At 37.7% G+C, this 24,357-nt stretch overlaps 4 protein-coding genes across 5 annotated transcripts; 2 read left to right on the top strand and 2 right to left on the bottom strand.

Annotated features, from left to right (window-relative positions):
* Positions 1-5,301: 5,301 nt before the first annotated feature.
* LOC132129643 (transcription factor HES-5-like) lies at positions 5,302-5,777 on the bottom strand. Its single transcript, XM_059541283.1, has 2 exons — positions 5,603-5,777; positions 5,302-5,510 (listed from the first exon to the last, which is right to left on the bottom strand). The coding sequence occupies exons 1-2, from the start codon at positions 5,660-5,662 to the stop codon at positions 5,313-5,315; spliced, it is 258 nt and encodes an 85-aa protein (XP_059397266.1). The 5' UTR covers positions 5,663-5,777; the 3' UTR covers positions 5,302-5,312.
* Positions 5,778-6,794: 1,017 nt separating this feature from the next.
* Positions 6,795-8,127, top strand: LOC132129179 (transcription factor HES-5-like). The gene is made up of 2 exons (XM_059540670.1): positions 6,795-7,250; positions 7,364-8,127. The coding sequence occupies exons 1-2, from the start codon at positions 7,191-7,193 to the stop codon at positions 7,679-7,681; spliced, it is 378 nt and encodes a 125-aa protein (XP_059396653.1). The 5' UTR covers positions 6,795-7,190; the 3' UTR covers positions 7,682-8,127.
* Positions 8,128-12,468: 4,341 nt separating this feature from the next.
* Positions 12,469-13,903, top strand: her12 (hairy-related 12). Of its 2 annotated transcripts, none has more exons than XM_059540610.1 (2): positions 12,469-12,609; positions 12,711-13,903. In XM_059540610.1, exons 1-2 carry the CDS (start codon positions 12,541-12,543, stop codon positions 13,131-13,133), a joined length of 492 nt encoding a protein of 163 aa, XP_059396593.1. In that variant the 5' UTR covers positions 12,469-12,540; the 3' UTR covers positions 13,134-13,903. The 2 variants fall into 2 exon arrangements, with proteins under 2 accessions (XP_059396593.1, XP_059396594.1); XM_059540611.1 differs by having other exon boundaries at positions 12,475-12,609; positions 12,714-13,903.
* A 2,573-nt stretch (positions 13,904-16,476) lies between these two features.
* Positions 16,477-21,331, bottom strand: LOC132129589 (taste receptor type 1 member 1). Its single transcript, XM_059541223.1, has 7 exons — positions 21,136-21,331; positions 20,631-20,919; positions 19,715-20,470; positions 19,397-19,618; positions 18,598-18,718; positions 17,566-17,936; positions 16,477-17,081 (listed from the first exon to the last, which is right to left on the bottom strand). The coding sequence occupies exons 1-7, from the start codon at positions 21,294-21,296 to the stop codon at positions 16,527-16,529; spliced, it is 2,475 nt and encodes an 824-aa protein (XP_059397206.1). The 5' UTR covers positions 21,297-21,331; the 3' UTR covers positions 16,477-16,526.
* Between the last annotated feature and the right edge of the window lie 3,026 nt (positions 21,332-24,357).

Here is a 24,357-nt window from a genome sequence, read left to right as displayed (position 1 = left end):
GGGCTCGAAAGGTATTCCCCTCTTAGATTTAAAAGACTCCACCCCTCTCTTTGCCTTAGATGGTAGCGCCCTTCCTAGGATTAAGCAAAAGACTGTGCCCCTGACGCTTACCGTTTCGGGAAATCATAAAGAGACAATTTCCTTTTTTATTTTTCATTCCCCCTTTACTCCTGTGGTTCTTGGTCACCCTTGGCTAGTACAACACAACCCCCAGATTAACTGGTCAGATTCAATTCAATTCAAGTTTATTTGTATAGCGCTTTTTACAATACAAATCGTTACATAGCAACTTTACAGAAAATTATGTTTCTACAATATTTAGTAGTAGCTAGTAGTTTGTGCAGTAGCTAGTAGTAGATGGTACCATTTTGTCTTGGAAATTGTCCTGTCATGTTGAATGTTTAACCTCTGCTGTTCCACCTGTCTCTGCTGTTTCTGTTTTTCAGAAGGAATCCGGTGATTTGTCTGGAGTTCCGGGGGTCTATCACGATCTGCGGGAGGTCTTTACTTGAGCCCGGGACACCCCCCCCCCCCCCAGCGTCCGTACGATTGCAGTATCGTCCTTCTCCCAGGGACCATGCCCCCGCGCAGCAGGTTATATTCCCTGTCGGCTCCCGAACGGGAGGCACTGGCGAATTACCTGTCCGATTCCCTCAATGCCGGTATGATTGCACCTTCCTCGTCACCCGTCGGAGCAGGGGTTTTTTTTGTCAAAAAGAAAGACGGTTCGTTGCATCCTTGTATCGATTACCGAGGGCTGAACCAGATCACTGTCAAGAATCGTTATCCCTTGCCTTTAATGTCGTTGGCCTTCGAGATCCTACAGGGGGCTAGGATTTTCACCAAACTCGATCTTCGTAACGCCTATCATTTAGTCCGTATCAAGGAAGGTGATTAGTGGAAAACCGCCTTTAACACTCCCCTCGGTCACTTCGAATATAGGGTCCAGCTAAACCGCTCGTTTCATTCCGCTCACTAAACTTCCTTCTGCCAGAGAGACAGCCCAGATTATGGTAGATCATGTCTTTAAGATACATGGTCTACCCATTGACATGGTTTCAGATAGGGGTCCGCATTCTTTTGGAAGGAATTTTGTCGTCTCATTGGGGCAATGGCCAGCCTCTCGTCAGGGTCTCACCCGCAAACCAACGGGCAGGCAGAGCGCGTCAATAAAGTTGTCGCTCGTATGCTTTGCAGCCTTGCTCATCGTTGTCCCGCATCATGGTCTGAGCAGCTGGCCTGGGCAGAGTATGCGCACAATTCCCTCCCATCCTCTGCTACAGGTCTTTCGCCTTTCCATTGTTGCCTCGGCTATCAACCTCCTTTATTCTCGTCTCAGGAGACCGCGTCCAATTCGCCGTCTGTTCAAGCCTATATCGATCGTTGTAGGCGCACTTGGAGGAGGGTGAGAACTGCACTTCGTCGCTTTAACGCCCGCATGTGCATCACTGCCAATAGGTGACGAATTAAGAGTCCACGTTACATTCGTGGCCAGCGAGTATGGCTTTCCACTGCTAACTTACCATTACAGTCCGAGTCCCGTAAGCTGGCACCCCGTTTTATCGGGCCTTTTCATATTAATAAGATCATTAATCCTGTTGCGGTATGGCTTCGCCTTCCATCCCATCTCCGTCGCGTTCATCCAGTTTTCCATGTTTCACATATTAAGCCCGTCGTTCGCGCGCCCTCTCGTCCGGTCTGTCCTCCTGTTCAAATGAATGATTCCCCTGTCTACAGAGTTCGTCGCATCCTTGACACGCGTCGCCGGGGTCGTGGTCACCAGTACTTAGTCGATTGGGAGGGGTATGGGCCGGAGGAGAGAAGCTGGGTCCCCTCCCGGGACATCTTGGACCCTTCGCTCATTGATGATTTCCTTCGGTCTCGCCTGTCCTCCACCTCGGGAGCGCCAGGAGGCGCTCGTTAAGGGAGGGGTACTGTCATGATCCAGGTTCCTCCTTTCTCTGTCCCCCTCTTGTGGTCATCCTGCACTCTTTCTCTACACCATCACTTTAACTTCATTTGTCCCAGCTGTTCCCACTTACCCAATCCTTCCACCTGTTTCCCCTTTAACCTGATTCCTCCTGCTATTTCTACCTCCGCTTTCTTTAACCCTTTTGTCAGTTTATTCCTAGCGATCAATGCTGAAGACGCATCTCTTACCTGCTGTATCTAGTGTTGTCCTGTCCTGTCTCGTCCTGAGTGGTTGGTCTGGAAGTCATTCCCCTTCACGCTCCTTACTGTGCTCTACCAACTCAGACGCTGTGGTCCTGAACGGACGCGGTATCCAGCCTACAGTACCCACGCTCTCTGCAGGCTTCGCCTCTCGCCGTACCCTCTGTTGGAATCTGCCTGTGCACCTGGCTCGGATGCCGCTCATCCCGAATCCCAGTAACCTGTTATCTGCTACCTTTTGTTAAAGCTCAGGGTTTACGAGCGAAGAATTCTGTTTGACTGATACCTCTGTCTCCGGAGTGGATTTATGTTTCCCATTTGATTCTTTGACTGTCTCATTTACATAAAGAGACCGTGATTGAGAGTCTCGCCTTTTAGGCCTCTTTCTCTCCCATAACAGTTTACCTCTGAAGTGACCAGATTTCCTGTAATGGTATGAAGGATTGTGCTGCTGTCACCTCTAATAGATGACAAACTTGTTTACTATATGTAATTGTATGTTTATCTCTGCTCCGTAAATTCAGGTCTGAGCTATATTGGACGTTGTGTGCTCAATGTGATGAAAATACATTATTTTTCATTGAATAATTGCAGTTAATGTAGTAAAAGGTCAGTAGTCAAACATGACATGAATGAAATGCAAACTAGACCTGAATAGAGACACTATAATTTTGCTTATATCTGAATTGATAAATGCATCATTTAAAGGGATATTTTCAAGTATGCATCTTGAACCAAACCATGAGATTTAAACTAAATAGTGATTGAATAATTTTTAAAGTGAGCAAATAAAAATAAAAAAAAGTTTTTTTGTCTGATAAACAAGAAATTCAACGAGGGTTTACAGTCAGAATATATAATGCTGTTCTTTTAAACTTTCTATTCATCAAGAATCCTAAAAAAAAAAAAAAAAATTAAGTTTTCAATATTTTAATAATACTTTTTTAAATACTTAATATATTAATACTTTTAATATTAGGTTTTCAACATTGACAATAAGAATAAATGTTTCTTGAAACAGACAATTTAGCTTTTCCATCACAGGAAAATATTGTAAAATATACTGAAATAGAAACATTTGAACAATATTTCACAATATTATCATTTTTACGGTATTTTGAATCAAATAATTAAAGCCTTGGTGAGCATAAGACATTTATTGAACAGAAGAGTAAACTTTAAGAATTACATCTTGTGTAGGTTTAAGCTTTATAAGAGGCAAATAACAGGAATTATAAAGGATTTGCAGAATACAATAATTTAAAATAGCAGTTTCAGAGCAACATAAAACATTACCTAGTTCAGTCTTTTCCTCTGTTTTATTATATATATAATATATATACACAGTACAGACCAAAAGTTTGGAAACATTACTATTTTTAATGTTTTTGAAAGAAGTTTCTTCTGCTCATCAAGCCTGCATTTATTTGATCAAAAATACAGAAAAAAAATGTAATATTGTGATATATTATTACAATTTAAAATAATTGTTTTAAATTTATTATACTTTAAATTATAATTTTCAGCTTTGCATCACAGGAATAAATTATTTTTTTAAAGTATATTTAAATAGAAAACTATTATTTTAAGTTGTAATAATATTTCGCAATATTACTGTTTTTTCTGTATTTTTGATCAAATAAATGCAGGCTTGATGAGCAGAAGAAACTTCTTTCAAAAACATTAAAAATAGTAATGTTTCCAAACTTTTGGTCTGTACTATATATATATATATATTGATATATGTATGTATGTATGTATAACATCTTTAAAAGGGTAATCTCCAAATATTTTAAATACTTCTTACAGTGATTAAGACGACTACTAATGATCGAGAAGAATCTGTCCCGTGGTTCTCTGTCTCTCTTCTTATGGCCATATGCTGAATTGTTCTTAATGAAACACACTATTATATTAATATTATACTTAATATTATATATTAAGTAAAATAAAACAGAACACAGAACATAAACTTGATTGTACAATTTATTTGTCATAAGCAAAATGATCGCTGCTCTTCATATGAGAGCAAATCTGACAGTGAACTTCTAGCTCAACTTTGAAGGACATTCAAGTGCCTTAAAGTACCCGAAGTAACATCAGTAACAATATGTAAATACATATTTTTACAATCATGAAGAACTCATGTTATTACATCTGTATAGTTCTCTTGAACTGGGAATGTCACAGACATTTAAAATTATTATCCAGTGAAAAGTGCAATGCAAGATACATTTAAAGAAAGTAACAACTTGACTTTGAATACAAAGAGTAAAATTCAAATCACTAACAGTGACGATAAACAACTGCCCTGTACAGGGGATATGTCTCATTCATGTAAACCCATGCAAACATTAAAAACAGCAATTTGTGCTTTCACAATATCTTTCCTTCAAATGAAAAAAATAATAAAAATCTCATAAGAAATATAGGATCTATTTTAAACAACAAAATATAAATCAAAAGCTTTCAGTAAATGAAAGAGAGAATAAACCCAATATGGGTGAAAGAGCTACAAGAGCTCAAATCTCAAATCTCTGAATCAGACGTTTCTTTGAATCTTAATATTTACAAATGTAATAATCATTATTCAAAGCAAATGATTCTTATCAAATATTACTGGTCACATAGTTTTAATGAAACACAAACTTTCTCAGTAAATGAAAGCAGTAAGAAAACAAACCCGATATGGGTGAAAGAGCTACAAGAGCTCAAAGTCTAAATCAGACTTGTATGTTTATATCAATCTTAATTTTCACACATGGCAAAAGATTCTATACATTCTGATCAAATATTACTGGTCACACAGTTTCAATGAAACACAAACTTTCTCTGAAAGCAGATTAAAGGTCCTGCATAAGCAGCAGAGGCGGAAATCATTTCCTGCGTTAGAATTACAGTCCACGCCAATCTCAGACTGGCATAATGAATTCTGTCTAATAAATCACACGGGTCCTGGTGGCTCTACCAGGGTCTCCAGAGCACCAGAGTTTGCTCTTTGCTGCTGCTCTGTGTGGCTGGTGAACTGATCTGAGACGGTGAATGTGTGAGGTTCTCTGTGTAGAGCTGCAGGATGCTTCAGCAGTTTTCTGAGAGAAGAGACATGAAGTTAACGGCCTCCTGCACATCTAAAGTGTCCGTCACAAGTTGCAGGCCGAGGGATTCTGGGAGCGCTGCTGGTGTCTCAAGAAATCAAGCGTCATCTCCAGGATTTCAGCTTTCTCCTGTCTGGAGTCGGGCTGCTGCTTTAGGAACTCTTGACCCAGAAGAGACTTGAGCTTCTCAATGCTGCTGTTGATTCGTTCTCTGCGGATCTTCTCCTCTATTGGCTTTCTCAGCTGAGGAAACATTAGGAACATGCATTTAGAAACTATATATTTCATAACAATCTATGATTTATGCAGTCAGATATGAGATGTTGAATATTTACCTTGTTTGAGAGTGGAAGTTGTTCTCTGCTGATGATTGATCCAGTGATTGTAGGTGCCATGGCTGTGTGTCTTGTGTTCGGTTCTCTGTTAGGATCAAATCAGATCTGTGCTCAGCTCTCTCTCCTCTCCCTCTATTTATACTCCCAAATCTCCATATGAATGTGTGAGTCTGGAGTTTGCTGGAGGTTCTCACAGTCTGCAGCCAATGGGAGCGTTTGGGCCGCCATGTGGCTGCTGAAGCCCTTATTGCTCCCACACAATGAGTGCATCTCTGGGGAGCAGGTGGAGGGTGGGAGAGTGTGTGAGAAAGTGCAGCCTTGTTGCTCCCCATTAGGATTAATTGCTCACAAAAGCACCTGCTGTTTATATGAAAGACCTACAATTAAAATAGTGGTGGAAAAATTCTTCCATTCCACCCTTATTTTAGAACTATTTACAGAATTATTAAATATCAATATTAATAGTGATTGTAAGAAATCAAATATGGTCATAAGGATAATAAACAGAAGGTTTGAAATTCATATTTCAGCCAGTAAATAATAATCTATTAATTATCAATAAAATCATCTTCAATTACACTATGGCAAAAACATTTGGAAAATTATAGTTTTCAAATGTTATTGAATGAATCTATTTATTGAGTTCTCACTTTTAAGCATGAATCTGAATCCAAACAAGCAAATTAATGCCCTTCTCAATTAGGGACAGTGTCATAAACACCCCTGTGAGGTTTCTATAGAGGCCCTTGATGATATGCCTAATTGCCTGCAGTAAGGCACACTTGTATTCATCTCTGATGAATGGACAGACTGTGGGAAAGCTGTGGAAAGTGCAGTCCCAGTCCTGCACTACATCACCCACCTACAGAACTTCATTCTGAGAGAGGACATCTGAACTGCATTTGAAAGAGTAAATCTGTGGCACCTACTATCGACTTGCTGTCCTGTTTCTTGAGGAAATCTGAAGTAGAACAGATATTTTTTCTATTTAAACTTGAGAATGAAACATTTGTTTAAACATACTTTTACAAGAATTAAAAGTTAAAAATAAGTATTGATTTAACAAAAAAAAGTTATGTAAAATGAATAAAAACTTTTTATTCTTTGATTCTTATAGGTCACTCATCAAATAATACATTGATCAATTAAAAACAGTTAAAATATATAATATTACTATAATCAGATATAATCTGTTTAAATGAAGAAGCAAATCAAGCATTTTCTTTAGTGATCTCAAACATACATTTATTAAAAATAGTGCACGTTCTTTTACTGGTTTCTCAGCATCAGATGCGGCTTCAAACGGGGTCTACACTTTCTTACAATCTTCCTCCCTGTAATACATCCCTCTCCATCTGCCAGCTCATTGTTTCCTGTGCAATAAATGCCTCACTGAGCATGTGGCAGCCCTCTGCTCCTTTGAGTTCTTGGAATGCTCCCATTGGCTGCAGACTGTGAGAACCTCCAGCAAACTCCAGACTCACACATTCATATGGAGATTTGGGAGTATAAATAGAGGGAGAGGAGAGAGAGCTGAGCACAGATCTGATTTGATCCTAACAGAGAACCAAACACAAGACACACAGCCATGGCACCTACAATCACTGGATCAATCATCAGCAGAGAACAACTTCCACTCTCAAACAAGGTAAATATTCAACATCTCATATCTGACTGCATAAATCATAGATTGTTATGAAATATAACCAGCAAAAATGATGGATGAGAGTTTCTTAATGCATGTTCCTAATGTTTCCTCAGCTGAGAAAGCCAATAGTGGAGAAGATCCGCAGAGAACGAATCAACAGCAGCATTGAGAAGCTCAAGTCTCTTCTGGGTCAAGAGTTCCTAAAGCAGCAGCCCGACTCCAGACAGGAGAAAGCTGAAATCCTGGAGATGACGCTTGATTTCTCGAGACACCAGCAGTGCTCCCAGAATCCCTCGGCCTGCAGCTCTACTGCAGCTCATGACGGACACTTCAGATGTGTGCAGGAGGTCGTCAACTTCCTGTCTCAGTGTCCAGTGCGGACTGCTGAAGCACTACAGAGAAAATCACATACATGTGCCGCCTCAGCTTAATTCATCAGCAGCTGTAAAGTTAACATGTTATTCTAGGTCTTTCTCTTTCATGAGAAAATAATTGACTGTATTCCTACATTTGGAATTCACTGTATTTTTGCTATTGGCAAATCATGCTTCAAGTGAACTGAATCTGCTATGTTGACAACTATATATATATATATCTCACAATGAGATGCAATAACAAATTTCTATAAACATTTTCCTGAATAGATCCAATGGGTCTTTTGATTTTTATTAACCTCTTGTTCTTTTTAGAATGTTTTATTGTTGGTGTTGTAAGTCTTACATAATCAACTATGGCAAATTCTTTTATAAAGATTATTTAGGGAAATGTATTTTAAACGTGAGAGACTGGTCTAACAATCAAGCACAGTGGTAAAAAAAGCACTAAATGGAGATGTGCAATGTCATCAAATGTTTTATAAAAATAAATGTCTATTTTAAATTACATTATATGTCAATGTGCTCATTCATAAAAAAAAACTCATGTACATTAAAGTTCAAACACCTTCTCACACGTCCCACAAAATTTTTAGTTGCATCAGTTGGCTGCAATTACATATTTTATAAATATCCACTCAAGCAATTATTATCTCCTAACAAGATACCTTATAATCAGTTAGGATAGGAGGCATCCCTGTCACCAGAAAGCAGAGGTGCACACAACTCCATTACTTCAGAGAAAGGACTGATACTGCTGATCAAATATTACTTCATTACAAGTGAAAGTTGTAAATACCTGGATTTAAAAGTACTTAATTATCAAAAGTAATTTTTTTTTTGTCAATGCACTTTTATTATTGTTGTATGTAATACTTGGCAATTGTTTATGCCTCTGAAGCAACGTACAATACATTATGCCTTCTTAATAAACTAACTAGCTTGTAGTATCTTTGGAATAAAGAAACAAGTGAGTTTAAAAAAAAAAACTTGTTTGCAGCATGGTAGTGACCTCGCAGCTCTGGCAGTGTGTGCACACATCTACGTGTAACAATTCATCCACATTTGAACTGAGTGATTAGTGAAATGCCTGTAAATACAGACTGATTTGAATTTTTTTTTTTATTAAACCTGCTTCGAAACCCATCAACACAACTATATCTGTATAACTTTACAACAGCAACACTGCTTTAACAAATAAGCAAAACAGCAAGATTAATTTGACACACAACAATTTCAAAAATGCTCTATAATCATGGCACTCGTGGTACTTTGATGTCTTGTATTTACAGAACAGTTCAGAGCTGCTTCAAGTCAAACACCTATTGTGTTTTGTTAGGAGACGCACAACAGTTCTTCTGTTTCTTTATAGGAAATATTTTCATTTACACAATTTAGCAAAATCAGAGAATATTATGTCTAATGCATACCACTATAGTAACTTCTTATTCTTGAATTGTTGCAAATAAATATCACAATTGCTACTGGTCAGTGTTAAAAAAATGCTGGGAAATCACTTTAAATAGCCCTACAAGAGTGTTTACTGATAAACTGTCTGAAAAAAAGAGGTCACGTTTAAGAGAAGAGAAAAAATTCATAAAACCATTCATAAAAATCATAAAACCAACTGCTGTATGATATATGTCTTTCAAATATACTGAAGTTAAAATCATATGTTTCCCCCCCAAAAAATAATTACTTAAGTATAGATACTCAAAAAGTGTACCTAAGTACAATACTCAAGTAAATGTACTTACTGTCCACCGTTGAACTTCCTACTACAATTTGCCTCAAAGGGGCAGATCTACAAAACTGCACATCTTGTACAGATTCTCAAATTCAATTCCAGGTAAATTACTTTATAATCACGTTCTCGAAGAAACATTATGTTTCTCAGGTGCTGCTCATTGAACAAGTTAAGCACAGACAAAGAGACCTATGCAAAATAAATATGCAGAAATACTGCAGACCAGATTGACTGCCTTAACCAATAACATACTGTACTACTCACTATGCTAAAGAAATTATAGTTAAAATATTTTATAATGTTAAAAATATATTATTTGCTACTAATATATATATATATATATATATATATATGTATATACACACACACGCATACATATATACACAGATATATATATATATATATATATATGAATAAATAAATGCAATAAATAAAGAAACAAACACCTTGGCTCGAAAATTTCTAAATCTAAACTGATTTTAAATACTGGGAAAGTATTAAAAGAGTGTGAGCAGTGTCTGAAGTCCAGATGGTCTTGCTATGTCTTAGCCCCCCCCTCTTATAAAGCAAGTTCAAACACCGTGAATAATGTGATGTGTAACAAGACACACTTCTTTGGTTTTCTTACTGTGGGCAATCAATGAACGGACTGTGGGAAGGAAGGCTGGCCTCTCATACAGAACTCATGGATCTTCAGTAAAAGCCCAGTGCCTTATGTCACACAAACATTATACGTCTTATGGCCTGTTGCTTAGGTACATGAGGGTAGAGGAAACAGGAACAAAATCATAATATTTAACACTACTGAAACTTAGAAAAGACTTCATATCTGCCATAGTTGATATATATGAATATAATTTATTTGCTAAAATGTCTGTATTCCTCACTACTGCAAAACCACAAGCTTGATTTCCCAAGTTTGTGTGTGACACTAAGACGGACTGTTTGTTTTACAACAAAGACGCAATTAACATTTCCAATGAAGCAATTAGTGTATTGTTTGCACTAGTCAGATTAAAACACCCAGAATAGTGGGAATGTCCTCAAACACAAACTCACAGTATTTCAATAGCCTATGTGTGTAAAATACAAGCAAACACAAACACACAGAACACACACAATATAAACAGTAGTCTTTGCTATCCATCACAATACAAAAAGAGGCAGTTCCACCAAGTAAATAATAATAAAATAAAATTACTTGAAAGGACCAATGTTAACTTAAAATATTAACAAAAAATAAAAAGGCAATAATTCTCCTTTTCTCTTTAACTAAATAAAGTTAAACTAATGAATAGTCTTACTAAAAAACTAATAAAACAACAAAAATCACTAAAACTTTTAAAATTAAAGTTAAAATTTTAAAATAACATTATTAACAACAATAGTAATATCAACGAATAAATCGACGGTTTTCAGCCGAAAAATAACTAGAACGTACCACCTAGAATATTTTAGACGGAAGAAATAGACTATAAAACTGAAAAAAATAAAAAGGATTTTGTGTCTTCTGAACAAAATGTAAATGCTGCTTCCACATTAAAAAAAAAACATAAATAATGTCGTCACGACACGCAAAGGTGGTGCTGCTGCTGTGTTTCAATGTGTTCTGAGGGATTTCCAAGCGTGTTCAAACAGCAAGCCCCATTAATAATCGATATTCACCTGCTCGTTCTCATTGCACTCCATTGCCACAGTGAAACCAGTTTAATCGCGTGCTTGTATTTAGTCTGTGTCTAGTAGGCGAATTCTGACGCTTTTGGCTTTGATAAACACTCGGCGTCTGCTGGGCGTGTGATCGGGACAGTAGAGCGGCGGTAACAGCAGTTATATGAGGCTACAGCTGGCCTCCATACAATCCATCAGAGGCACTGATCTCAGAGCATGAGCTACTGGCGCGTGCTGAGTCTGACACCTTGCAGAAAATAAGCTAAAGCAAAACACGTTTCAAATCGAATTATTTCGCCTCATAAATATTTTTAGAAGATGAAAATGTAGATGTTTTAGTTCCACAGCTACACGAGAACTTCCGTAATCTGACACGTGAACGCGACAGTTTTGAAGCTGACAGTCATGTTGTTAACAGTTATCAAAAGAATATTCCTGGCCTGGGAACGGACTCGAGTCTGTGTTTCCAGCTGGGACTCTCGTGCCTTTGATGTGATGTAGTAGTTTTAACCACGTGCCATTGTAGCAAGTAGGTGTTGGTCACGCTCGTGAAAAATTTGCATAAAACAGCTTACCAAAAAAAAAAAAACAACCTTCAAATATGTGGTTACACTGAATATAAAATATACTTTATTACTGCATAAAAAATTGTATGTGCATGATTATTTTTCCTCACTGGACAGTGCAATCCAGAGTTTTTGAAGCATATTTTGGTATGAATTAACCCTATAGTAGGCTATATAAAACAAATATTAAAAAATATTATTGCATAGAAAAATGCATGTCCTTATACTGAAAATAATCATATTAATAATGAATAAAAATAAAAACTGAATAATGAAACAATTTTCACTATTTTCTTGTACTCAAATAATCTTGTTTTATTCACAACTTTGAAAAAAAAACTTTTTATAGTGTTTATTCTTTTTAATCACTGAACAGTTTGTGCTGTGTTGAGAATTTTTCATTATATTTTGGTTTCGCAAAGTGTGAACTAGATGCATTGCCAGACATCCATCGAGCATTTTCACAGTCCATCAAATTAATTTTATTTATTATTATTATTATTATTTGTTTTATTATTATTATCTTTTGTATTCTACCAAGCATGTTTTTGTAAAAAAGAAAAAAAAGAAAAGTGCATTTGAAAACATGCACAACCTATATTCATCAAAAATTGTTTGATACAGAATTTCAATCATATTTTTCTAATTGGCTAAAGGGTCAAATTCCTTCACTAAGCCTTTAAGTGTGGCGTCCCCTCGATACCTTGGGAAACATTCCTTCAGTGGAAGGCAAGCAGGCAGTTACCCATAAAATTAATGTCCTCTATTGTTGTGATGAGCCGGCCCTCTGGTCTCAGAGTGTGGGAACAGTAACACAGCACAGGCCACATGGCTTTGTAATGCTAATGCTGCTGTATAAATACAGGGGGCTGCTCCTCAAAGAGACTCACAACTCTCTTTGCCACAGAAGAAAATCAAGCTGTACCAGCCTGGACATGGCACCTCATTTGGGTACACTATCCTCTTTTGACCATCTTCACTTCAGTGATAAGGACAAAATTAAGGTATGTTTCATTTCAATGCAGTTCTTCAAAGCGTTTCACCAAAATTGTATTCTTTATGTAGTTTGAAACATTTTCTAATCAGTGTTCCCATTTGCTTTCAGCAGAGGAAGCCGATTGTTGAAAAGATGCGTAGAGACCGTATCAACAACTGCATCGACCAGCTCAAGAGTCTCCTAGAGAAGGAGTTTCACAGCCACGATCCCAGTGCCAAACTGGAGAAGGCTGATATTCTGGAAATGACCGTCAACTTTCTCAAACAACTGCAGCAGCAGCAGCAGCAGCAGCAGCAGCAGCTTCCTCAGAGGGACCATAATGAAGGCTACTCTCACTGCTGGAGGGAGTCTGTCCACTTCCTCACTCTTCATTCCTCCGGAGGTGGATCCGGCCAGGAGCTCCAGCACCTCCACAACACTCAGCTAGTGAGTACTGCTACTGGCTCCGCTCCACCAGCATCTTTCTCTAAACTGAACATGGCTGGATTGCAACAGCCTGACAGCAGGAGGCCCGTCTGGAGACCCTGGTAGAGATGCTGTGAACTGTAAACCCTGAGGGAGTCACAGTAACGCCTCTCATAAAAGTAGGAGATTCATTTCCAAAGTGTACATTTGTGTTGTCATCATATTGCTTGACAAAAACTTTAGACAAACATGTGTTTGTCAATTGAAAGAGGTGTATTAATGTGCTTCTTGTTCCGTTTTAATAGGTCATAATGTGATTTTGTACTACATATGTGATTACTTGAATTTACGGAGCCCTGCACATGACATGCAAAAAAATAATAATAATAATAATAAATTGTGCACACGATTTACTAATTTGTTCCCTCAATGTTCTAAAACGTGCACACGATTACTATTGCGTTCCTTCGATTTGCTAAATCGTACGCACGATTTCTAATTCGAGTGAACAAAATAGTAAATCGAGGGAACACAATAGTAATCGTGTGCACATTTTAGTACAGTGAGGGAATGAATTAGTAAATCGTGCACACGATTTAGCCTAATATTTTTTCCTGCGTGTCATGTGCGGGGCTTCGTATGAATAGTTTTTTGCAAATATATATAGACATATTGATGTATGCATATTTAATTGAGGTTGACTCCAGTGGAGTTGAAATTGTACTTAAAAGTTTTTCAGAGTATCTTTATGTTTCCACTGAGTATTCTCCATCGTTTGGTAGGTAAGGGATGTTGTACCTTTGATAAAGGATCCAGTTTGTTGTCTTGGCCAGTGATGTTTTGAAAATGAGCTCTTATGTCAAATATTTTCTGTTAATAAAATTCTACATTATCAATTCATGGTTTTTGGTGTTTTAATCACTGTTTGCATGTTACAGACCCTGATCTGTTTTTTTAGTTGCTTAAGAAACTTGCCCGATATGTGAACAGGTTAGGGAACTGAGCATCACTCATGGGCTGATGCAGGTAAACTAAGCTAACAGGTTTAAAAACTAGCTCTCAATTTGTGTGAACCACTGATTATTACTTGTAATTAATAGATTTATTAAATTTCTGTCAAATAAGGTATTCCGGAATTGTATATAATAAAATATAAAAATAAAACACATAGAATCTTAAAACATTTAAAATGACTTCATGTCCAATTTGACCTTTTTTGTGAGGCAGAGAGAGAAATACAGTTTTTTATTTATTTATATTATCATTTTTCTGGAATAGAGTTTTTTTTTTTTTCAAATTTCATATGGCATTAATAAAACAAATGTTTTATTTTAAAAACAATTGTGCAATTTTAAGCTCTAAAATAAATCTAAACTATGTCTATATGAGGTTTCTACCAGCACAGATGGGTAACGTCAAGTAAATACAATAATACAGCCTCCCCTCTACAGGCACACTTCTATTGTTCTCCCCTCCTGAGAATATCACACTCACAATAGGAAAGTAGTGTGGGAAACACTTCCGTGCTCCCAACTCACACGTTCCGGAGTCACTGGAGATGACCTCCCTAACAACACCAAGCCTTTCATCCTATCTTTTCCCAGGGGCTGATGCAAGTGTGTGTGTGTGTGTGTGTGTCACTGAACAATTAGACGAGCAACAAGTGGAGTCCAAAAGTCTACATGGAAAATTCAGGATTTAAATTTTTATTCAAATCTGGTAATTAACAGGAAACTTCAGGATTAAAAAAAAAAATAGCATAAAAAGTATTTAGAAATATTTCAGATTCTACACTATTTCTATGCCACTATTCAAGAACAGCTGGTCAGATATTCCTCCATTAAAGGTTTAGTTGAAAAATGTAAAATAATTTCATTAATGACTCAAGAATTTGTTGAGTAAAGTTGTTATTTGTGTTTTCTTTGTGCATAAAAAGTATTCTTGTAGGCTCATAACATTGCAGTTGAACCACTGATATCATATGGACTATTTTATCGCTGTCCTTACTACCTTTCTGGACCATAAAATATTTCAGTTGCATTGCTGTCTATGCAGGGTCAGAAAGCTCTCGGATTTCAACAAAAATATCTAAATTTGTTTTCCAAAGATGAATGAAGGTCTTACGGGTTCGAAATGACATGGGGGATGAGTAATCAATGACAGGTTTTTCATTTTTGGGTGAATTAACCCTTTAAAGCTCAAATGCTGTTTGGGGCAATAAAAAGTATTTAACCCAAAAAAGAAAATTTGTTGAAAACATTCTCATCCTCATCCTCATCCTTCTTTCTTTATTGGAACAGATCATATGCACAAATCAAACACTCTTTACAGACAAAAACAGTCCAAAACATTTATAAACAAAAATGTGTGTGTATTTTGATGTGAGATGACAACAGTGGAAGGACTTTTTTCACTGGAGCAAGCGCCATTATGAATTATGGACTTCCAGAAGTGCCAAAATAATGTATTTGTTTATTACAAACGGCAGCTTTACACTTTACAAGACATTAATTGATGGACTGGAGTCATGTAGATTACTTGTGGATTATTGTGATTTTTTGATCCGCTTCTGACAGCACCCATTCAGAATTAGGGTGGCCATATGCGCCGTTCATACGGGACACGTCCCGGCCAGGATTTTAATATTGCCTAAAACATCCAGAGCAGTTTGACCAATAACATGCAGGTATTGTACATAATCGACCAATGGTGGGGCTGCGTGTGAGAAGGTGAGATCTAGAGGCAACGATCAAAGCGATGTAAATATGCGCACGTGTTTGTTCGTTCGATTGTCTTGAAGCATCACTGGACACAAAAAAAAACAAAGTGCGCCACAATGCTTCAAGTCAAACAAACAAACAAGCACGTGAAAGTGATTCGAAAGCACAAGGAGCCATCCGCTCTGCTCTTTATAGCTCTCATGAATGTTACACATCGATCAACCTGCACAGTGCAAATAGCCAAAACCTGGATATTTTAGGCATTATTAAAATCCTGGCTGCATATGGCCACCCTACCCATTCACTGCAGGTGATGTAATTCTACATTTCTCCAAATCTGTTCAGATGAAGAAACATACTCATCTTACATATTGGATGGCCTGAGGGTGAATAGTTTTTTCAACAACTATTCCTTTAAAGACTCACTAAAGACAAACAGGAAAAGTGAAGCCATCTGTCCTTTTATCTGCAAGACCAAGATCATGACCAGCCGCTCAATTAAATCTGTTCTCCAAATTGTTTAGAGTGAAACTGGGCACCCATGAGACTGGAGCACATGACAGATGTTCACGCAAGGCAGCTAAACTGGTTACTTTGCCCTTTTGGTAGCCAACACAATTAGGCTTTCCCTGTCATTCTGCCCACTGGCTACGCATATGCCAAGCAGTCACAGTCCAGAGACAATTAGAGTATCGGCTGCTTCTAAAAGACTGAAACTGGGATTATGTTGCTCTGTATTGTTAGTAGGCTCTACTGGATTATTCTAATGTTGAGAGACAGCAGAAAGTCTTATTTGCTTTCACTGCTTGGACATGGTGTACATTTGAATGCAGTTTTGGAAGTGAGCTGCTGTATTCAATTTGGGCTTTATCAAGATTATGTACACCTTTGGCAAAAAGTAGCCACCAAGTATCCCTAGCACACTTAATTGAATGGCGCCTACGTTTAGGGCCATGGCGAAGCTCCCTCTGGAAATGCAGTAAGCTGTGAAGAACGTGATCCAAGAAATCATATATATCATGAGACTAAATGTAATGCATTTGGCCTCATTATAATTGGCCGGCAGATCTTTTCCCATGTAGCTCAGGCAGAAACAAATTAAGCTCAACACACACACAAAAAAGAGCTCAGCGAAGGCCCCGAGAGACATAGTCTTACTGCACTCCAGAATAATGCTGTTATGGTAGAAGTCATAGTCCTGAGATGGAAAGGGAGGGTCGAGGAGCATGCGCAGAAGAGAGATGAAGACCTCCACCACTGTCATGATGAAGATGAACATCTCAGGGCCTCGATTCTTAGCCCAGGTCTCATAGGATCTTGGCAGCTTGGAGGACCATTTAAATATACAAACCACCTGAAAAGAGAGAGATTTGTGTTATTATGAGAACTGATGAGGATGACTGTTATTTATTAAGAATGCACAATACAGAGATACCATATTGGTTATTGGCAAATATTGTGTACATGTACGTTTTCTTTAGGATTATAATTTTAACTTTTTACTCTTGGAATTGCTGTTTTCTTCTTCCTCTTCTCCAAAACAAATCACATTTTTGAGGGCATAAACATGCTAAAAAATTCATGAAACTTTGCACATGCCAAAAGTGGTGAAAATTTACATCATATATAGGTTTCAGAAGTGGGTGTAGCAAAATGGCTCATCAATCTTTCATAAAAAAGGGGTTTGTTAGATATTTTGTTATCTAATGTATATAAATATGTATTTAAGTGTACATTAAGCATCCAAGTACTTTTTGGGGTCACCAGACAGAAATGAAATGAGCTCTTCAGCCATTACCCTCTACATTACATTGTGAAATAAAGAGTGCCCCATAAACCTGTAAAGAGCGCACAGTCACACATGCCAGGCACACAGTGAAGCTGATGATGAAGAGGGGCTGTTTGAGGAGGCAGCCGATGTGCGAGGGTCTGCTGAAGTGGCACAGGGTGCTGCAGGAGGCCACAGTCAGAGACGCCAGCATCAGCAGACAGGTCTTCCCTCCGGCCGACTTCACAACAGGAGTACTGAGGTTGAACAGGAAGATGACAGCCGTGCCAAGGGTGAGAAACAGGGTCACACCCAGGTATATGAGCAGGGCTGTAGTGAGCGGAGCGCCCCACGGCAGGTACAGCTCGGCTCTCTTCTTACATGTCTCACTCTCTTCTTCAGACCAGTAGTCTCTGGCACACGCTTGGCAGAAAGTGTAACCTATTAGACCATATGAAATTAAGTTAGCATAATTTGAAGTGTTTCATAATGAGGCTACATTACAGAGTTTAAAGGTGCAGTGTTTGACTGGCTGGTTAGCATGGTACTCTGACTAGAAACATGTAAATTGCAAATATTTCATTACATTACCGTGGGTGAGTTATCAGTAACAGATTTTAGTGCTAATATGAAATGGATGTATATTGTTTAACTTTTTTTTAAGTCAACAAACAAAGCAATGTTTTGCAACCATCTCAGAGTCTCAGTGTTTACACTCTTTGAGTAAACCAGGGTCCTGTTTCATAAAACAGGTTTAGCAAATAAGCCAGGTTTATTTTAGTTATAGTCTGCCTGACTTATTGTCAGTTGATTTTGGTTCAAAATAAGTCAGAATAACTTAAATAAGCCCTGCTTGTATGGTAAACCTGTTTTATGAAACAGCCCCCAGTTTACAAATGGATTACTTGTAGTTGTCTATGTGCACTGAAAAGTAAGTCAACAGAAAAAACAAACAAACAAACAAGAGAAAATGGAAGTCACAGCTGAAAAAAGTGTGCCATCTGCTGGATATACTTTGAACAACATCCTATGTGTTTCCTCCATTGAACAACCTTGTGCACTTGCACTTCATAATTCTATGACATTCAGAGTGTTTTAGAACCTGTTTTGTTGAGGAAAGTGGCAGCAGGACATGCCATGCAGTCAAAGCAACACTTATGCTGTCCGGTCATGAGCTTTCTGTGTCCAAAAGGACACTCTGGAGAACACAGTGACTCAGGAACCTGGACAGAGAACAAATATTTCTGATACACATGTATAATAATAATAATTATTATTATTATTACAATTTCTGGCACTTTATTTTAATTATTTTTCAGTCTTTAATACATTAATTACATTTATTATCCCAATTATTATTTATCATTTCATTATGTAGATTGCTGATGCACATGGAAAGCTTTTTGGAAGCACGTACACTTCAAAAGTTTGGGGTCAGTAATATTTTTTTTAAAGTCTCTCCAAGGGCTAACCAAGGGTGCAGTTATTTGATCAAAATTCATTATAATTTTGAAATATTATGATTTAAAATAATAATTTTCTATTTTAATATATTTTAAAATCTAATTTACTTCTTTGATACAAAAATGAATTTTTAGGAGCCAGTTTTATTTTATTTTATTTATTTATGTTTTTAAGATGAATTAGAAAGTTTTTAGTTTTTCACATTTCCCCCCACTCTTATGATATGGAATGGTAGGTCCAACTTTTGCCACAGGCTCTTGTCTGGCCCCTCTGATTTAAAGCATCCTTGCCTTTTCTTTCTTTTCTTTTCTTTTCCTTTCAAAATGAAAACGAAAAATTTTGTGACCCCAGACTTTCTGAACAGTATGTCATACAGGGCCAGTAAATAGCACTTAAGGAAACTTTAAGGAAATGCATATAAAGAAGAAGAAACTTACCTTGGTTACAGGAGATTCCTGACCTGTCCATTTAATCTGAGAGGCGTCTAAATGAAGTTCAGTTGGAACTGGACTGTAATTTCCCACCACCTTGAATGACCACTGGCCATCTGTCCATACCCACGTCACTATATCATAACCTGTAGGAGGGTCTCCGTTCTTATCGAAATAAAATGATGTATTTCGAATTGAAAACTGAACTCGTTTCAGCTGATGAAATACCTGTGGGATTCAAAGAAAGTAAGTTCATTAATAATTCACAAGGCACCTTGCAAATGTGCTCTAATATTTCAGTGATTTTTCTCTAAAAGCACTCACCTCCCATGGCTGCACCTTATATTTCTGACACAGTCCTGAGTCACAATGCAGGATGTTGTGCAGTGCATGAGCCACAGCATACACGGCCTTATACACGTTAAAGGAGGAAACAACGTCATACTGTGACAGAGAAAAGCCTTGAATCGCTATTTCATAAAGGTTTGTATTTTGCATACATGGGACACTGTGGTTGAATGGATTGTTTAGACCAGTGTCTTTCAGCCTGGGCACAGAAAGCCTTTCAAAATCGCCAAAACCACTGAATTCAGTATATTGGACGGCGACGCCAAGGACAGTCCCTATTGTACTGATCCCTGGGATACTACTCACTGTTGACGCCACCGACCAATCCTCTGTCCCAATCCACACTTTTCCTGTCACGTTTTGGTCGATAACAAAAGGAAAGAAGCCAGCGGCCCGCCTCTTATTAGCAAAGACAACTATAGTGTTGACTTTGGTTTTGAGGATTTTTTTGACCATGTCTTGCATGTACTGCTTCGTCTTGTCAGTTACGGCGGGTATCACAGCTTGATATGCAATACATAAATTGTAAAGGGAAGCTTGCTGGGATAGGCCTTGCATTCCTTGTATACCGTATGAATTGTCACTACCGAGAAGGGCGATCCAGGTCCAGTTAAATCTGACAAGAATCTGTATCATTGCGCTGACTTGGTTTTTGTCACTGGGGATGGTGCGGAAGAAAGCTGGATAGAGGATCTTGTTGCTCAGCAATTCATTTGTTGCCTCGTAGGAGATCTACAAATACAGAAGAATAATATCAGTTATATCAAACCAGGGTTTAATATATATATTTTAAACCCTGGTTTGATATAACTGATATTAACAAATGAATTTATTATTTAGACAATAACCTGATGATGATAATCTAGTGAATCCTGTTATGACCATGCAATACCTGAGGGACCAGGAATGCACCAAGAGCACTGGCTGGTGTGAAAGAGTAGGAACTGCTGTCAGGACCGATGATGGCCACAGTGCGGCTGTCCACAACTGAACTGTCATCCTGTTGGGCCAGCAGATCCAAGGTGGCCAGATTGCTGGCCGGGAGGGAGCATAAATCATATGTCTGGTAGCCCAGCGTGACCCCTGGAAGTAGCTGTTTATTCTGGGTGCCATTGTTAATTTCATCCACGGCATATCTGAAGGCCTGCACCAAATGATAGCCATGCTTATTGGTCAAGCCTCTGGAAATAAAAATTAAAGACAAGAAGTGTTTGCATTCGGGTAAATATGGTAGATGATAATATATCTTTGTTTGGAAGACCCCATACACATTTTCACTGAGCAAGAGAAAATAAATACATACCTGTAGAAAACACTGACATGATCATAGACAAATGGAATATGCAAAGTACTATAAAATGACTTTTTGTAATTTTTTATAATCGGCTCATTCTTACTGTGTGCAGTCGGTCAGGTAAGGTGTCGATGGGATGGTGGAATCTGAATTATGGAGAGGGAACCAGCCAGAGATGATATAATCTCCTTTAAGGTGGAGCCCTCCACTGTCACCATAGCTCAACAGACAGAGAAACACAGAACAGACCAATATCTTACCCATTCTGCCTCTGTTATGAGCCACTCGGAAACATATGAGCTTTTAAACTCTTCACACCAGCCCACTGTGTTTCCATACTCTCTAGGTGGCAAGGATTTGCATGCTACCTGTAATTACCACAGAGAGATGCATTTGCCTGAAATTTGTTACCAAAGTGTTTGGATGGCTACTGCAATTGTAAGTAAAAGCACAGGTATGCAAATGCGATGCTGAGGTTTGTATATGGTAACTAAGACCATCATTACAGTGTCACATTCCTTTAACAGCATTTAAATGCACTTAAATGTTATTTATGTTATACAGCATAATATGGATACTAAATGCATCATATGGATAATAAAATAATAGTTAGACCTCTAGCAGCATTCCAAGAGCGTCACTTTGTTACACCAATAGGTGGCAAAAAATGAGTCATTGAATCATCCCCTGCCCCTTTAATCACCACTGCTAAAGTGCCCCAAATCTTGGCTTAATGGCTCGAATATGAGCATGAATGTGCAACAGCACTATTGCCGATAATCCTTAAATATCCAATGAAGAGACATTATTCAATGACTAATTTTTTTGCCTCCTATTGGTGTAACAAAGTGACGCTCTTGGAATGCTGCTAGAGGTCTAACTATTATTTTATTATCCATATGATGCATTTAGTATCCATATTATGCTGTATAACATAAATGACATTTAAGTGCATTTAAATGCTGTTAAAGGAATGTGACACTGTAATGATGGTCTTCATCTGCTAAACAAAGCTGTATTCCTCAAAAACGTGACTTCTGTACCACCAACTAAACCACTGGGAATAGATTTGCCTGTCTCAGCAGCTTTTCCCCAGAACTTCGACCTATACAATTTAACCAAAGTTTTCATTTTTCTTCTAGAGTTATGCTGAACAGTACCTCAGTACCCATGCAACAGGCAAATTCATGCAAAATAAGTGAGAATTGCTTAATCATGCAAAACCAAAAAATCCATGTGAAATCTGTTGGGAAGTCAAAACAATATTCATTGTCATAAATTATGATGTAATAAACATTGTATGCAGCAAAGTTGATTCAAAAGTTTAATAAAGCATATTTTGGATGGAAAATATTAAACTGTGATAAGGCAAACCTTTTTTATTATTATTATTTAAAACCAGCAATAAAACCAGACTACAATTTCATGAGACCTGCATAGTCCTACAGATTTTCAGCAACAAACACTCATTTCCAGACATGCTGATTTCAGCACAAGATCAGTCAGCAGAGTTCTTTAGTAAACAGCACAAACTAATACATTATATTAGAAATGACCCACATTTAGCTCTTAAATATTAAATAATAAAGGGTATCAACATATAACTGAATGGTTATAAATAGAGGATAATAAAATATAAAATAATTCATTACCATTAATAAAAAATAAAATAAAAAAGCAGTAATAGCAAACTTCCATCACCCAGATACTGTTTTCAGCAATCAATACATGTTGATTGATTGAAAAACAAGCGTAACAAAAATATATTACAGTTTTTCTCGATTGGTTTGGCTCATTTCTTGAAACCGAGATGACATTCTCAAAATAACATGGACAAATCTCCAAACCACCTTGCAATTGTTCACAACAGAATGTCATTTTTCATTGGTTTTATCAAATTGCAAATGCTTTAGTACATGTCTCAAGTGACTCTGCTTTTTTTCAAATGATTATGTACAAGTAGCTACAGTTAGCACAATGAGCCCACATTTAGCACATTTTCCAAATAAATAGATCTTGCTGATCTAAACTGATTAGTTGATTTTTCAGTGAAATGGTTACTCTCTCCAAAACATATCAGCATGGTTTCATTGTGTAAGTCATCATATGCACAATTGTCTGTTCAACTGTCAAAATTAGTCAAAGATATAATACCATGAAAGAATTTCTTGGAACATTTGATAAATTTATGACAGTACTTGACAATCAATCAGGTGAAATTAGAACTAACGAAGGAGCAGTTTCCCACATCTCAGATGACCAATCAAACAGTTTGTTTAGTTACCTGACAGGTGTTGTCTATGATTATGACTGCTGCCAAAAGTATATAGACAGAGCTTGGCCCGGGGCCAGTTTCATTTGCAGTGTGAACATGGAAGCACCTCGCCAAGTACAACAGCAACTTCCTGCTCGAGGAAGAGGAGGAAGAAGAGGAAGAGGAGGAGTGAGAATGCGTGGAGGAATAGGGGGAAGAGGCCGAGGAGCACGGAGGCACCATGATGTCCCAGATGAAATCCGGGCCACCCTTATTGACCACGTTATAAACCATCGCCTCACAATGGCAGAGGCAGGTCGCCGAGTGCAGCCTAATGTGCCTCGGTCTACAGTCTCCTCCATCATCCAAACCTTTCGCAGGGAAAACCGGTACAGAACTATTCTATTGAACTATTCAGTGTTGGTATGTGTGTAGGCCTAGAGTACTGTAATATCTTCATGTGATGTTATATGATACTATAAAAATGACAAAGAAAAATACTGTGAATAGTATTCCAGTCACTGTGCAGTGCATCACATTTTTAGTACCATAAAACAGCAGTACAATTACATTGGTAACTCATTTTGTAACAAATTTACAGTGTTGACCTTTGACTTGTATGTCTAGGATTGGACGACAGCCTCAAGTGGGTGGCAGAAGAAAACTTCTAAATGAACAACAAGAACGAGAAATATGCAACATGGTCATTGCAAATAATGCCATCACACTGAGACAGATTCGTAATGCAATCCTTCTAGACAATGTAATGTTCCAAAATATAAACTCTATCAGCATCTCCACAATAGACCGGGTATTGAAGAAACATCAGATGACCATGAAACTGATTTACAGGGTACCATTTGAGAGAAACTCTGGCAGAGTGAAAGAGCTGCGGTACCAGTATGTGCATGTAAGTCAACTACTGGTTGTCTATCATTGTAACACTATTACAGTAAGACATGGTTACCACTTTTTTTTTGTTTTGCTTTATCCTTTTTACCTTCAGAATCCAGCTTTGTGTGACTAGAGCATTTTGCCTAGAAATTGTCTTCAGTTTTTCACTCCCTCTTT

Source organism: Carassius carassius, chromosome 46, assembly GCF_963082965.1.
Source record: "Carassius carassius chromosome 46, fCarCar2.1, whole genome shotgun sequence".
NCBI lineage: Eukaryota > Metazoa > Chordata > Actinopteri > Cypriniformes > Cyprinidae > Carassius > Carassius carassius.
This window is presented reverse-complemented; position numbering and strand designations above follow the sequence as displayed.